General features: G+C 45.2%; 1 protein-coding gene across 1 annotated transcript; it reads right to left on the reverse strand.

Annotated features, from left to right (window-relative positions):
- Positions 1–727: 727 nt before the first annotated feature.
- On the reverse strand, positions 728–10,733 carry LOC119373453 (sulfotransferase 2B1). The gene is made up of 3 exons (XM_037643479.1): positions 10,272–10,733; positions 6,501–6,819; positions 728–1,438 (listed from the first exon to the last, which is right to left on the reverse strand). The coding sequence occupies exons 1-3, from the start codon at positions 10,553–10,555 to the stop codon at positions 1,115–1,117; spliced, it is 927 nt and encodes a 308-aa protein (XP_037499407.1). The 5' UTR covers positions 10,556–10,733; the 3' UTR covers positions 728–1,114.
- Between the last annotated feature and the right edge of the window lie 2,076 nt (positions 10,734–12,809).

Consider the following 12,809-nt stretch of genomic DNA (forward strand, 5'->3'; position numbering starts at 1 on the left):
TATTTCTTCTTTTCTCTCTCGTTTTTTTTCGCGCTGTAAATTCACTATGTATACTTATCCCATGCCGTTTTTCGACGTCGATCCAGTGCTCGCCAAATGCGTGCTACAACACGTTGTTTCCTTTCAGAAGATATCGCTCGCACGCACTGTGAATGAAACCAATATTATCGACCGGTAAAACAGGCATTTTTAGTGATTACCATATTAGTGTCCATCTCTACGAGCAATTCTTTTCGAGTAGCGAAATACTGCCTCTTGCGGCCAGCATAATATTACAGGTCGTTATATCCTGAACAATACGAACGGTGTATTCTCACCTTGAATATTCATCGCGCAAACGATCAGACGCATATTTAAGGGATATCTTTAAAATTTTGGCATTTGCTACAGGTCTTGTGTTTCAAGAGCACTCATTTATACATGCTTATTCGCTTCTTTCGCTTTCACACAGCACGTAATATTGATTTTATTCCAGAGTACCTGGAAGCATAAACTAAGAAGGCGCGCATGGCATGGTTTGGAAGGAGATGGATATCAACACCTTCAGCGCTGTGTGCACCGCTGAGGGATTCAACTTAGGCCTTTGTTGTGCCAAAAACCCACCAAGAAGGAAAGCTTATATAGTCAACGATATGGCGCTGCGACCGGCGTTTCGATATATAGCAGCTATTTTTTGACAGCTTCGGTCTCCTTTAAGGAATTGAACACAAAACGCCAAAAGAATGCGTTTTCGTTCAGGCAGCGCTTATTAGAACTTATTGACAAAATAAAAAGTGTGCACATTGGTTGAATGAGCTTAGCGAGTCCGTTATTTGAACTTCATAAATGATGGCACCTTCTACGCCGAACTGTAACGCCCCCAGAGATATTTTCATCACTCACTGTTTCCTAGATTTTTGTATGAACAACCTCACTTCCCGTAGCGAAAATATCCATCACCATCATACATGACTGCACCCGCTTACAAGCAAACGCGTAAATTGGTCGAAAGTAAAAGGAAACCGTTCGTGAGAATGGCTTGCGCATTAAGTATTGTTATCGCAATAATACACAGAGGCAAGCGACAAAGTGGCAAGCACGCTTCTCTGGGCTAGGCACAAGGATTCGTCATGAGCTACGGCAAATTGAGATTGTTCCACAGAGCAACAACAGCTTCTCGATGATCCGCCATTTTGGACAGCATCTTGGACTCCATGTTGGATTTCATGCGCTCCGCCTGAGCCTCCGAGAAGTGGTTCTTCCAGTCGCCAACGGTCGCTTTGCGCACGAGCCTGTACAGTTTGGCCTTGTCCCCGTTGTCCGCACCAGCCGCTGGTGCCCGATGGCCCCGTGCTCGGAACGCGGCAGCTACTTCAGCTTTCTTTTTATCATTCGGGGAGGTGAGCAGCGCTTCTCGTGCTTCAGAGAAATGCTTTCTCATGACGTCCGGCGACGTTGTCTGAAAGATCGAAAAGTAGAATAAGACGGCATGCTGTAGATACCATCGTCTGAGATTCTTTCTCTTGAGCTTTTAAAAGCACAGGCTTAACGAGTAAAGCTTGGCTAGTTGTTATGAACACTCATGTGTTCGTAGTAGTATAAAACGGACACACAGAATAGAGAATACAGGACGAGTGATTGCTGCGTCAGCCTCCTTAAATATTGTGTTCAATATTGTGGAATGTGGGAGAGTAGCCACAACCTAGCACTCGGTTAAGCGTGGCGTCGCGATACATTTAGTTGCTCGAAGAACAGATTACATTGTACAGGTGATCTGGCTCGGCAGAGTCGGGTACCAAGTAGCGAGTCTACCCAAATACTGCTTGGCCTTTCAAGACCAAGGTGATCTTGCGAAAGGGTCTTTTGCGATATATATGATGAATACAGTCGAATTGCGAGTATCAACTTAATGAAAACATGCCTCAACTTACATTTGCTGCTTGTCTTACGATGCTTTGTTTACGGCTCATTGACAAACTTTATCGTGTTCCACACCAGAACAATTAGCTAATACAGCCTTCCCGTTGTGTATCGCGCCGTTCAAACCGTGCTCATATGGTTGGCATTCCATTCCATAAAACCGAATTACTCCTACGTTCCACGCAGATTAAATGATTTAGAATTCAATTTTGAAGCTGATGGACTAAGAATAGTTGTTAATAATATGCTCGTGACATCGTTGAACAATGCTTTGTACGAGGGCTATTCAAAAAGTAAGGGCCGTTTGGTCCCCAAAAAATAAATATTCGTTCCTAAAAAAATTTATTGGCGGGATTAGCTTAGTACAAACCTACTTCACTTTTCTAAATAATCACCGCTAAATTCTAAGCACTTTTTGTACCGCTGCACCAGTTTCTTTAGACCCTCTGCATTGAAGTTCGCCGCCTCGGAATTCTTTGCTGTTTGAGTTGGTCCGTAAGCATTTTTGGTACCCACCTTGCACACTCTTTGTGATATCCAAGCTCTTCACTTACAGTCACGCCAATTGTAGTGCGACCGACAAGAGGAAATTCATCCGACAAACTACTAAATGTCCGTCGTCGATCTAATGGCAATCATCGGCCCACATGTTGGACAGTTTCATTGCTCCGAATTCTGGGCCTGCCACTCCGCTCTTCGTCGTGCACATTTGTGTTGCCATTTGTGAAGTCTCGACACCATTTTCTGACATTGTCTTCACTCATCACTTCAGGTCCATAAACTAGGCACAACTCCCCAAATATTTGAGAAGCTGATGATCATTTTCGATGCAAAAATCGAATTACAGCTCGCACTTCACAAGAGGCGGAAACAACGATTTTCGCAGACGTCGTTTGCATTCCCCGACAAGCAGACGACCACTGAGCCAGGACAATAACTTCAGTACATTCGCGAAGAATTAACGGATTGCGCTGCACAAATAAATCTTTATTGTGAATTGTAAATATTTAAGTATTGGCAAACGGTCCCTACTTTTTGAATAACCCTCGTAACATATCCTACCAGTTCGTTGTTAGCACTGCATCATTAGAACCACTGACCTGGCTTTGTGTTTGTATAATTTCTAGAATTTAGTATTCTCACTGTTCACAACAAATCTGCTTATTTAGGAACGTTTTTCAGCTTCGTTATACATATATATATATATAGCATTTTTTCTTCTCTCTTTTCGGACTTTGAGGGTATCATAATTAACGTTATTGACTTTGCAGCAGCAAACATCTTTACTCGAAGCAACATAATTAATCAAATTAGGGCGCATTTCCTCTACCCACAGCATTTTTTAAATACATTGGTCGGTGCCACCTTGGGATGTGCGCCATGCTTGGAAAGCCATATAGCAACCGCGCCGAGCGAGCGTGCTCGGCGCTCGGAGTCCACGTTCGCATCGTGTTGTGTTTACTGTGCAGTCACGGAGAGTGGCCTGGGAACTCGAGTTACGGCGGCCGGGTCGGCCGGGTGTTGTAAACACAGCCGCCGGGCCGAAGCTACGCCAGTCGCCCCGTCGCTGCTGCCTCGTTCGCCTCGCAGCGCTTTTGCTTAAATATACGAGTTCTTATTGTAGACGTGCCTTTGTCTTTCTTTACTTGTGAACACGCAATATCATCGCGCAACCAACGCCCTGGACGTCTACAAATTGGTGACCACGGACTATCGAAATTTTTACAATCATTTTCCTGGCTGCGACGACGATGGAAACCACCGGCGACTCCAGACAAGCATCCCCCGACCCTGCAGCGACGCAAGCAGTCTCCGCCGTCTCTTTTCGGCTTCCGCAATTCTGGCCTGCTGATCCGTCTCTCTGGCTGGCGCAAGTAAACAGCCAGTTTGTCACGGCTTCGCCCCGTCGGCTGTGTTTACAACACCCGGCCGACCCGGCCGCCGTAACTCGAGTTCCCAGGCCACTCTCCGTGACTGCACAGTAAACACAACACGATGCGAACGTGGACTCCGAGCGCCGAGCACGCTCGCTCGGCGCGGTTGCTATAGCCACATACGGTTCATGGGAAACCGCTAACGGTGCAGTTTGAGGGCCAAAAAGCCCAGAGCATCGTTAAAATGAGAACGCATCTGCTGCACAATCATGGATTTCGCGGGACATAATCAACGTTGCTTTCTTGAGTACGTTTGTATACTCGAGCGTTTGTCTCTTTCATTATGCGAGCCATACATGCAGTTTCACGTGTCGTATGTTTCTACTCGATGCTTTATTTTCACCTGGGCATCCTTTGCTCGTTGTTTTTGTTTCAGCCTTTAACCATAAGACGACAGTGTAAAAAAGCGCTTCGTGCTAGTACTCTCGACAAGCGCCAGCAAAGTCCAACGGAAGTGGCACATCTGCTTATCAACGCGATAGCGTTAGAGAGCTCGTTTCGCAGAAATTCCGGTATAGGCGGCGTCGGCGTCTTCGGTTGTGAGCGAAAAAGCAGCGTTGGCCGTGAGCGAAATTTCGAGGTAGATGCAAGCAAAGGTAGTAGCTGGAGGGCGTTTGCACTCTGGCTTTCCTTGCTGCACAGTTTAGGTCTCCACCAAGAAGCGAAGAAGCGTTATAAGCGGTCTCTCTCTCTCTCTCTCTATATATATATATATATATATATATATATATATATATATATATATATATATATATATATATATATATATGTATGTGTGTGTGTGTGTGTGTGTGTGTGTGTGTGTGTGTGTGTGTGTGTGTGTGTGTTTGCGCACGTGCGACTATCGCTGTCGCGTTCAACTTTTCAAGGCGAAGCTTAAGGATCGCCCAATTTTTTATTCATTATACAGGGTATGGTCTCAATATATATTTATGAGTGACGGCTAGGAAACTCTCTTAGCCGAAGCCTATACAGGGAGCTCCATAACTCAGTATTTCTTTCGCCGTTTCTATACGGAATACGGGAGTTCCACTTCTCTATTGCCAAATCTGCGATCGCCATGTTACCAACTTAGCCATTCTAAGCCCTCTGTTGATTTCACTCCTAACATATATGAAGGTCCAGAAATGGGCTGTTCAACAAGTGCAAAGAATATAAATGAAATAAATTTTTAGCGAGATAACGCCCTGTGTCGGCCTGAATTTTTTCGAGTAACGATCATTGTCTCATCTCGACGCTTGGTTCAACCAATGCAAAACATTTTTGAGTTACGCTCAGATGATGAGGCCCTTGAGTTGTAAAGCTACGTTTAGTTGTCTTCTATTCTGGCAATTTGCCTCGTAAATAAACGGTCGATTCCACGTCAGTGGCTACGCAGCCCAGTTAAACCTCAACGCGGAAGGGTGAAGTCGTCTTTGTCTTCTGGGACTGTTCTTCGTTCACTCCGAGTGCGTCAACTCATTCACGGCCTCAGTAGTCTGGGAGGCCTTACGTCATCGAGGAGAATTGGAAACACACGCGAACGCCCTAGCCAACACATACAGACTCCACAGCTTGCTTGCTTCTCCTCAAGCGAGGCATTGAGCTATGGCGGCGGTCATCCTGCCGTACACTTTATCGGGTATGTCTATGCATTTTAAACCATGCAGTGTTAATCAGCGCCGCTCCTAGCCATGACGACGAGTGTGGACACTTTAATTCTGCCTGCTGGCGTCACGTGCTATATGTGAAGTCAGTATACGCAGACAGAAAAGCATACGCGAATTTCATGCAATGCCTGCTTTCTGATAATCTTTTTGTCGAACTATGTATGATGTACGGTGTATTCGCCGAACTACGCTACAGATGTTGCCCTTTATTCATTCTTTTTGTATTCAAGTGACAACCTCGCGTATGTTTGCAAACTGATACATATCTCAGCTTTGAAAAATGACGGTGCTTCCTTCATTAAACCGATTAGGGTCGTGGAGAAGCTGGCAACAAACCGTGCTTGTTGTTAACTTTACTAAATTATAATTACCAAGTCCTTCAAGCCGGCGCGACGTAAACCCGCGAAGCTCTCCAATAAACTGATGTAATTCAAAGCGAATCCGACGCCTGGACGCTTGTGTATTGAAAGCGCTCACAAACAGTAACGTGCAAGCGGTCTCTCTAAAATGGAAGGAAGGAAGGAACAGGAGAGAGAGAAAAGGCAGGGGTGTTAACCAGTCTATAAAGACTGGATATGCTACCTTACACTGTACAACGAGATGGGGGAGTTCGAAAGTTAGAGGTATACAGAAAAAGAGAGAGGGAACAGCGGTTTTCAGTAGCGCAGGTGCATAGGAGTCGTACTGGCACTAGATTGCTTCCTCGACTTCACGGAGAAATACAAAGAATCTGTACGACAAGGAAGCACAGCACTCGCGGATTCAAACAGGACATCAAATTTTTTTTTTTAGTTTAACGATTGGTATGCGCAATTGCCCAAAATAACTACGTCGCGTCGTGACAAATTTCGTCTCTAAAGATAATGTTGGATTTGATCTACGCGTTCGAGTCGAAATTACGCCGCTATGACACGAACTGTAGACGGTGGAAACGAAAGTACATTCGTTACTTAGCCCTAAATTGCCCTGTTTCAATCCGTGAGCACTTGTTCTATCGCGAAGTCTTTCAGCGACCCACCTGAATAATTCCCTCGAGTGCTCCGTCATCGCTGTGTAAAGCATCTCCGATCTCTCGGCCAAGGAAGTCGGCAATCCGGAGGATCCCAGAACGAACGTCCGCCTTAAGCTGTTCGTAGGGTACGCAGATGACGTTCGGCCTCGACCTCTCCGGAAACCAGGCAGCCAGGTGATCGAAGTAGTCGCCGAAGGGCACTTTACCCTCGATGAAGTCCTCCAAAAATTCGTCGAAGCTAACTGCGGGTGAGTTGGGCAGCCCGGCTCGTTGGTGGTAGTACCACACGCAACAGTCGTAGGGATTTCGCAACACGTAGACGTACCTGAAGGGACAATGAGCGATACGGTATTGGGGTATGTGTTCCTAAAATCGGTGTATCACGAAACTTCCCATAACCTACGTGATGCTGTCCACAGTTCAATCGAATCGGCTGCTGCGGCACAGAAACCATAATAGTGATTCTTAGTGGGTACACACGCCGAAATACTAAATTCGCAGTCTTTCTGTGTCCATAATACAAGCGCAGTGATAAAGACAGCGTTAAAAAACTAACAACCAATTTTTTAAGGAGCCTCATTTAATGATAAAAAAGTCACGCTGGGCAGTGTTTGAAATTGCAGTAGTTACTTCCCAGAAGCGCTTGTTGATCCAAAAAGCGAGGTTTTTCTATTCGAGCGATCGCGCGAAAGGCAGCATTATCGACTCCAACAACGTTTAAAATTGAAAGCATCACTGATATCCTGCTTCGCGAATTGAGAAAACAGAATGAAGACTCGCTTTCGTTGAAATAGCTTTCGCATTTGCATGCTCACTTTCTCGGACACTTCCGAATACAAAAATCTGCTGCAATAATTCTCGCGTTTCTCAAATTCTTAAAATCAATTTTTTTTTCATAGAAAGTGAAACCCACATTGTGGTGTCTGTGACGCGTCTCCGGCTTTCGAACAGCTTCCGCCAGATGCATTTAGCAAAAGCATAGCCATCGAGATCTGTGTCTCTTGATGAAACAGAGGCGTCGTTGCAGCGTGCACCTAGGCATCACCAAGGTGCACTTCTAGGCTCAGCCTACGCCGACGCCGCGGCTTCCACTCACTGCCCTTCTGTCACTGTTCAAGCGAAGCGAACATATCTAAGACAAAACCACGCTTGTCCACATCACAGTGGACGACGGCAATACTCATTCCTATCGCAATCAGGAATGCGCCGAAAGCACGTGAGCGCCGTTTGATTGAGTCACGTGGAAGAAGCGCGATTTTTATAATCATATTGGTAAGTTACAAAAACAAGTATCGCGTCTTAACATTTTAACCTGATTGTCCAAGAACCGCGTACTGTAATGCAAGGCTACGTGATATGGTGTACTACTTGGTGCATATTTCTCCCATGTCGGGTGCCAAGTGCCATTTTCGGCGATAAATTACGCGTAATATCTCGTTTACTGAACGAAATAGTATTCTGTTTGTGCAACTCGCAACCCAATCTTCACATCACCGGAGCTACCTGCGTCGATGCTCTGAACAGCTGTCCTTCCCTTTAATAATAGCTTCTCGTTTCTCCGCTTCTTCACATAAGCTCGACTTCAGAAAGAAACATTTTGTATATTTCGCTTACCGCTCCTAAAAAATGTGGCAAGGAGGATTCAGCATCACGGACATGGTAGACTGGTAGAGCGAATTCACAGTTAAAGTCCGCCTAAGAATATAATCATGGCAGCTTCTTACTAGTGGTGCCAAGCCTGAAGGAAGAGCGCAGTTGGGTGGCCTTCCTTGTATCTTTTTCTTTCTATTTATTGATTTCTTTATCTATTTCTCTTTCTCGCTCTTTCTACCTTTGTTTCTCCTAATGTTTCTCCAGCTTTCTTTCTGTCTACCTCTCTGTTTTTTTCTATCTCTTTCTACGTCTGTCTATGTTTTTATGTGTTTATTCCCTTTATTTCTGTCTATTTTTCTCGTTCTACTTCTTTCTATCGCTTTCTTTATCTCTCTTTCTTTCTTCCTTTGTCTATATTTTCCTGTCTTCTTATGGCTCGCCGCCGTCGCTTCGCTGCCATTTCTTGGCCTAACTGTTGCCTTCTTCACCTTTAGTGGACCAGCGCTGAGTAGTGGGATTTGCCCAAGTGCTGTACTTTGTGTGGAAAAATAAACCCAAACTTCAAAACTTCAAACTTCTGTGGCACATACCAGTTGATTATGATAGTTTTCTGGTGACCATGAACATTTTGCGGCCGGCTATAACAACTTCGATGTTAAAAAACTCCAGACCATTCAACTCTCCGAAGGTGGGTGACCAGCGGGACTGACGAGCGCGGAATCTCCTTTGAAATTATCCAAGGAAATCCGTTAGCGTAGAGTTTTGTTGTAAGTTGCTGCCTTCTCTAAAACGCTGTTTCTAGGCGGCATTGGAATGTCGTCATCTTATTTCTAGCGATTGTCAGCATCCGGAGTGGCCCCTTAGAAGGTGCATCGCGTGACCACCCAAATGCTTGTTTGGCATGAAATTCTCGCAAAGCCGGAATTTTCTTAATGTGTAGACTTGTCCATGTCGGCTATACATGTTGTCCTGCAGATGGGTTCTATTCCCTTTCTATTCCCTGCCGGTAAAAATTAAAACCGAAAGCACATGTGATTTCTGTAGGATTACATTATTTTCGCTGAATACTAATGTTATGAATGTAACAGTCGTTGTCAGCGCGCTAGCGGTTAAATCAAGCCTCATTATACGATTACAGAACACTTCTCTTGCTGTAATCGCAATCTATGCGCTTATTTTAGCACTGCTGCCGCCATCCAAGCCAAGTTGATTCATCAAAAGGAGACTATAAATGCACGCATTCTCAGCGCAGCACATGTGAGACATCCTAACAGCAATACAGCGGCACGGTACGACCAGCGCGGAGGGCCGCATGAAATAGCGCATGAGTTGAAGCAGACGAAATCGAAGGCGGCGCCGCAAGCAGCGCCACCGGGCGCCGTTTTAGACGCGTGAGGAAAAAAAGGCAAAAAATTACTCTCTGACGTAACCGAAAGCTGCCTCAAGTGCGTAAAATACAATTTTAGGTTATACATGTTTGTTTTTAAGCGAAATGAGTCTACCTGCGAGAGGATTTCCTGTCCTACCAGTAGATTGAACCACATCGCAGTTGGGTGACGCTAGCAGTCATTCTTTCACGATTTTCAACATCAAATTAAAAATATAATTCCTTTATTATGGGACAAAAGCATGCTCGTTGCCGCCGACGTGACGAACGATCTACTCATTTTCACCACAATCAGAAAACCTTTTCCGAGCGGTAGACAGCCCCTTTAAGGAATTGCTTTCGTGTGTTTATGGCATTAAAGCCAATGACGCAGGAAAGGAACGTTTGCCGGCTAATCCTGCTGCAAAATTTTGCCTGCCACCAAACATCGTGCCAAAACAATATCACTCCAGCCCGCATGCACTGTTACTGCAATGCGAAGTTTGGCTACAACTCGGCGCTTCGCCATTTACGCGGGTTTGTGTGATTTGAGCGCGCATATCACTAGAAGCACGGGTCTCGTGAAGCCTTCGCGGCAGTGTTCCTGCCAGCTTGTAACGCGGTAAGACGAGAACTCGCTAATGCATTGAGCTAGGCTACTCGGTATTGACTCGATGAATCCATTATACCAGCGAACACACACTCCAGGCCACACAATGTCGTCCTGTGTCGTTCTGTATAGTATTTAGTGCGTGTTCGCTAACAATTATGGATTCATTATATGAGACGAGAAGCCCACGTGGTGTACCGCCCTTTACCTGGCTTTCTCCGAAAACGGTGTCTTGCCGAAAGGTAGGTGCGACTTGATCACAGCGCCGGGCGACGTGTCGCTGCCGGTGTAGCCAATGATAGAGCTCAGCATGCACTGCATCGCGCTCTCCGCCGGGCTCTCGTGTCCCCGGTGCAGCAACCGCCTCGTCAAATAGTGCACCCACGTGGTGCCGGACTTGGGGTAGGCCACCACGAACACGTCGTCGTCGCGTGGCTGGTAACGCAGCGCGGCGCGAACGGCCCATTCCTCGCAGAATCCGGCGATCGGCATTCCCTCGACGAGTCGAACCTTCGTGCTAGCGTGCTCCGTTGCTGCGGCGCTGCCGTCGCTCGGCACGCTTGTGGAGTCTGAGTCAGAAAAATAGAGCACGCTGGATTGTTGTACCTTTATCTGGATTACTGTCAATGTGGCGCACTTGCGTGTCCACTAAATGGCGACAATAATGTGAGTTTTCAAAAACATGGGATATACGTTAAGGGTACATTAGAAAACACGATAAAGAGCCTTCAGAGCCAGCAGTTGCGAAAATGCATATTCAAGCGCGTATTTCTTCATTCAGCAGAAGCCAGGTCAGAAGTTGAGATCGAAACTATGTAACATGTGCTGTAGTTATATGCCACTACACTTTTCTATACTTCCTCATTTTGTCATCGTGTTCCTGCTTTCTCTATGCGCATTACTCCTTTGCGCAAAAGCGTTCACACCGCGCCCGCCTCCTTTAAGTTAGCGCCCATTCGGGGATATCTTAGAACTTAAACAAATAAATACCAAAATAAATAAACGGGGCACTTCAGTTTCACAAATATCTGTCGACGGTATTATGATCACTGATCAGAGAGGCATTGCTCAGTGTTTTTTATTAGTTATTTTAATAGTCTCTTTTCTGCTACCGCTTTGCGTGCGGCCTTTGCCATAGAATTTAGCTCTTGGGATTTCAACCTGATGAGCTATCGGGGATTGTTCTCCGTGTTGCTTAATCTCCGAACTAGGATTCGTTATCATCCTGACGGCATTCAAAACGACTCCATCATTGACATTACATGCCTCTCTTGTAGTAAGCAGTAAAAAAACGGAGCGCTGATCTTTCTCTTGCAACGCAGTGCAGCTCGTGTGGTGCACAGTAAATGCGTGCTAGTTATGTTTATTCGCTATTTTACGGCCTTCGCGCATGTTGTGCAGCTTTCCTCGTTAACGTTGGCCTGAGTGATAGTGACGTTGCGTTTGCAGTGCGCAATTAATTTCGCGTCAGCGAGAGATAGAGTGCTACCATGCAGTTCTCTACAACTGCTTTCGAGCGGCTTCCCCTGACCAGCAGGGTTGACGTCGAGTACTGTCTTCAGTTTGCTTTAAAGAAATGTTAAACATAGATCGAGGGGACACGGAAAGCATGGCGCGAATCCGAGAAATTCATCGTGGTGAGAGGCATTGTGTGGATCGCATTGTAGCGTTTTAGGCATCAGGTTTTCGCTGTTGGAATTTTTCTGATGTATACTATGCTCTATGTTGGCTTTACATCCTGTTCTGCGGAGGGCGTTTATTCCACTACCGTGAAATTCGATAGAGCCTTCATAGAAAGAGTGGGTGCATAGTCTGGAGAGCAAGACTGGTAAATAGAAATGCTGAACCTCCGCTACCAAGAACAAAAAAAAAACGCCTTCCAGCAACAAATTCAAATACGTGGGATATATGAACGCTGTAGTGACGCTCTAGACTGGTTTCGTGTCTTTGATTTGTGGCTAAATATACGTGATTATTAATTTTTGAAATGCCACTGCAGGGGTTTCGTTCCCTGTAATAACGAGAAAAAAACGCGGTTTTGTAGCTCATTGTTTTAGACACTCGCCTTCGGAGTGTAGGGGCCTGACTTCAAACTCAGCCCCGTGAAGAGAATGTATTTTCTTTTATTCGTTAAATTCTTGATGACGATGATCGTGTTACGCGACGCACGGGCAGTTCTCTCGTTCAGTCGGCGTAGAGATGCCTACGCATTTAAAAGACACAAAAACCGTCATGCAATAGGTAGACAACTTTCTAACAATCAAATACGTAGCATGAAATATCTGTGAACAGCACCTATAAGTGCTTCCACCACAGACAAAGCTCATGCTTTTATACAGCTATAAATTGTATCAGCCATTTTAAAGTGAAACTTCGGTGTAACCCTCGCAAAGTTTTACTGCTTCGCTTAAAACGCAAGGTCACAGATAAATTATTGCCGCGGTAGGTTCTCATACAGATTTAATGGAACTAAAATACCTGACTTTCGTATACGTCATTCCATTTCAAAGCTTCGTGTTTAGCTTGTTTCCATTTTCTTTTCTTTATTTTTTAACAAGCCTAGCTAATTCAATGCTCGTAAAAACTTCAATGCACTGGATGAAGATTCCCTTTTCTACAGTCGGTAAAATACAGTTTCCTTTTGATTTCAATCTAGGCAATTTTGTTTAACTAGATTGTTTCACGAGGGAGCTACTGTCTTTCAAATATATTTGAATGAAAAAGAAATGAATGTTGCCTCTGAGGT

This window comes from Rhipicephalus sanguineus, chromosome 11 (assembly GCF_013339695.2).
Source record: "Rhipicephalus sanguineus isolate Rsan-2018 chromosome 11, BIME_Rsan_1.4, whole genome shotgun sequence".
NCBI classification, from domain to species: domain Eukaryota; kingdom Metazoa; phylum Arthropoda; class Arachnida; order Ixodida; family Ixodidae; genus Rhipicephalus; species Rhipicephalus sanguineus.

Bases quoted from the DNA above. Each gene is read 5' to 3' on its own strand.
- LOC119373453 (XM_037643479.1), bottom strand. From the start codon at position 10,555: ATGCCGATCGCCGGATTCTGCGAGGAATGGGCCGTTCGCGCCGCGCTG. The intron at 6,820-10,271 runs GTAAAGGGCGGT...TTGTCCCTTCAG, and splicing joins CCGTTTTCGGAGAAAGCCAG to GTACGTCTACGTGTTGCGAA. The intron at 1,439-6,500 runs GTGGGTCGCTGA...TCGATCTTTCAG, and splicing joins CACTCGAGGGAATTATTCAG to ACAACGTCGCCGGACGTCAT.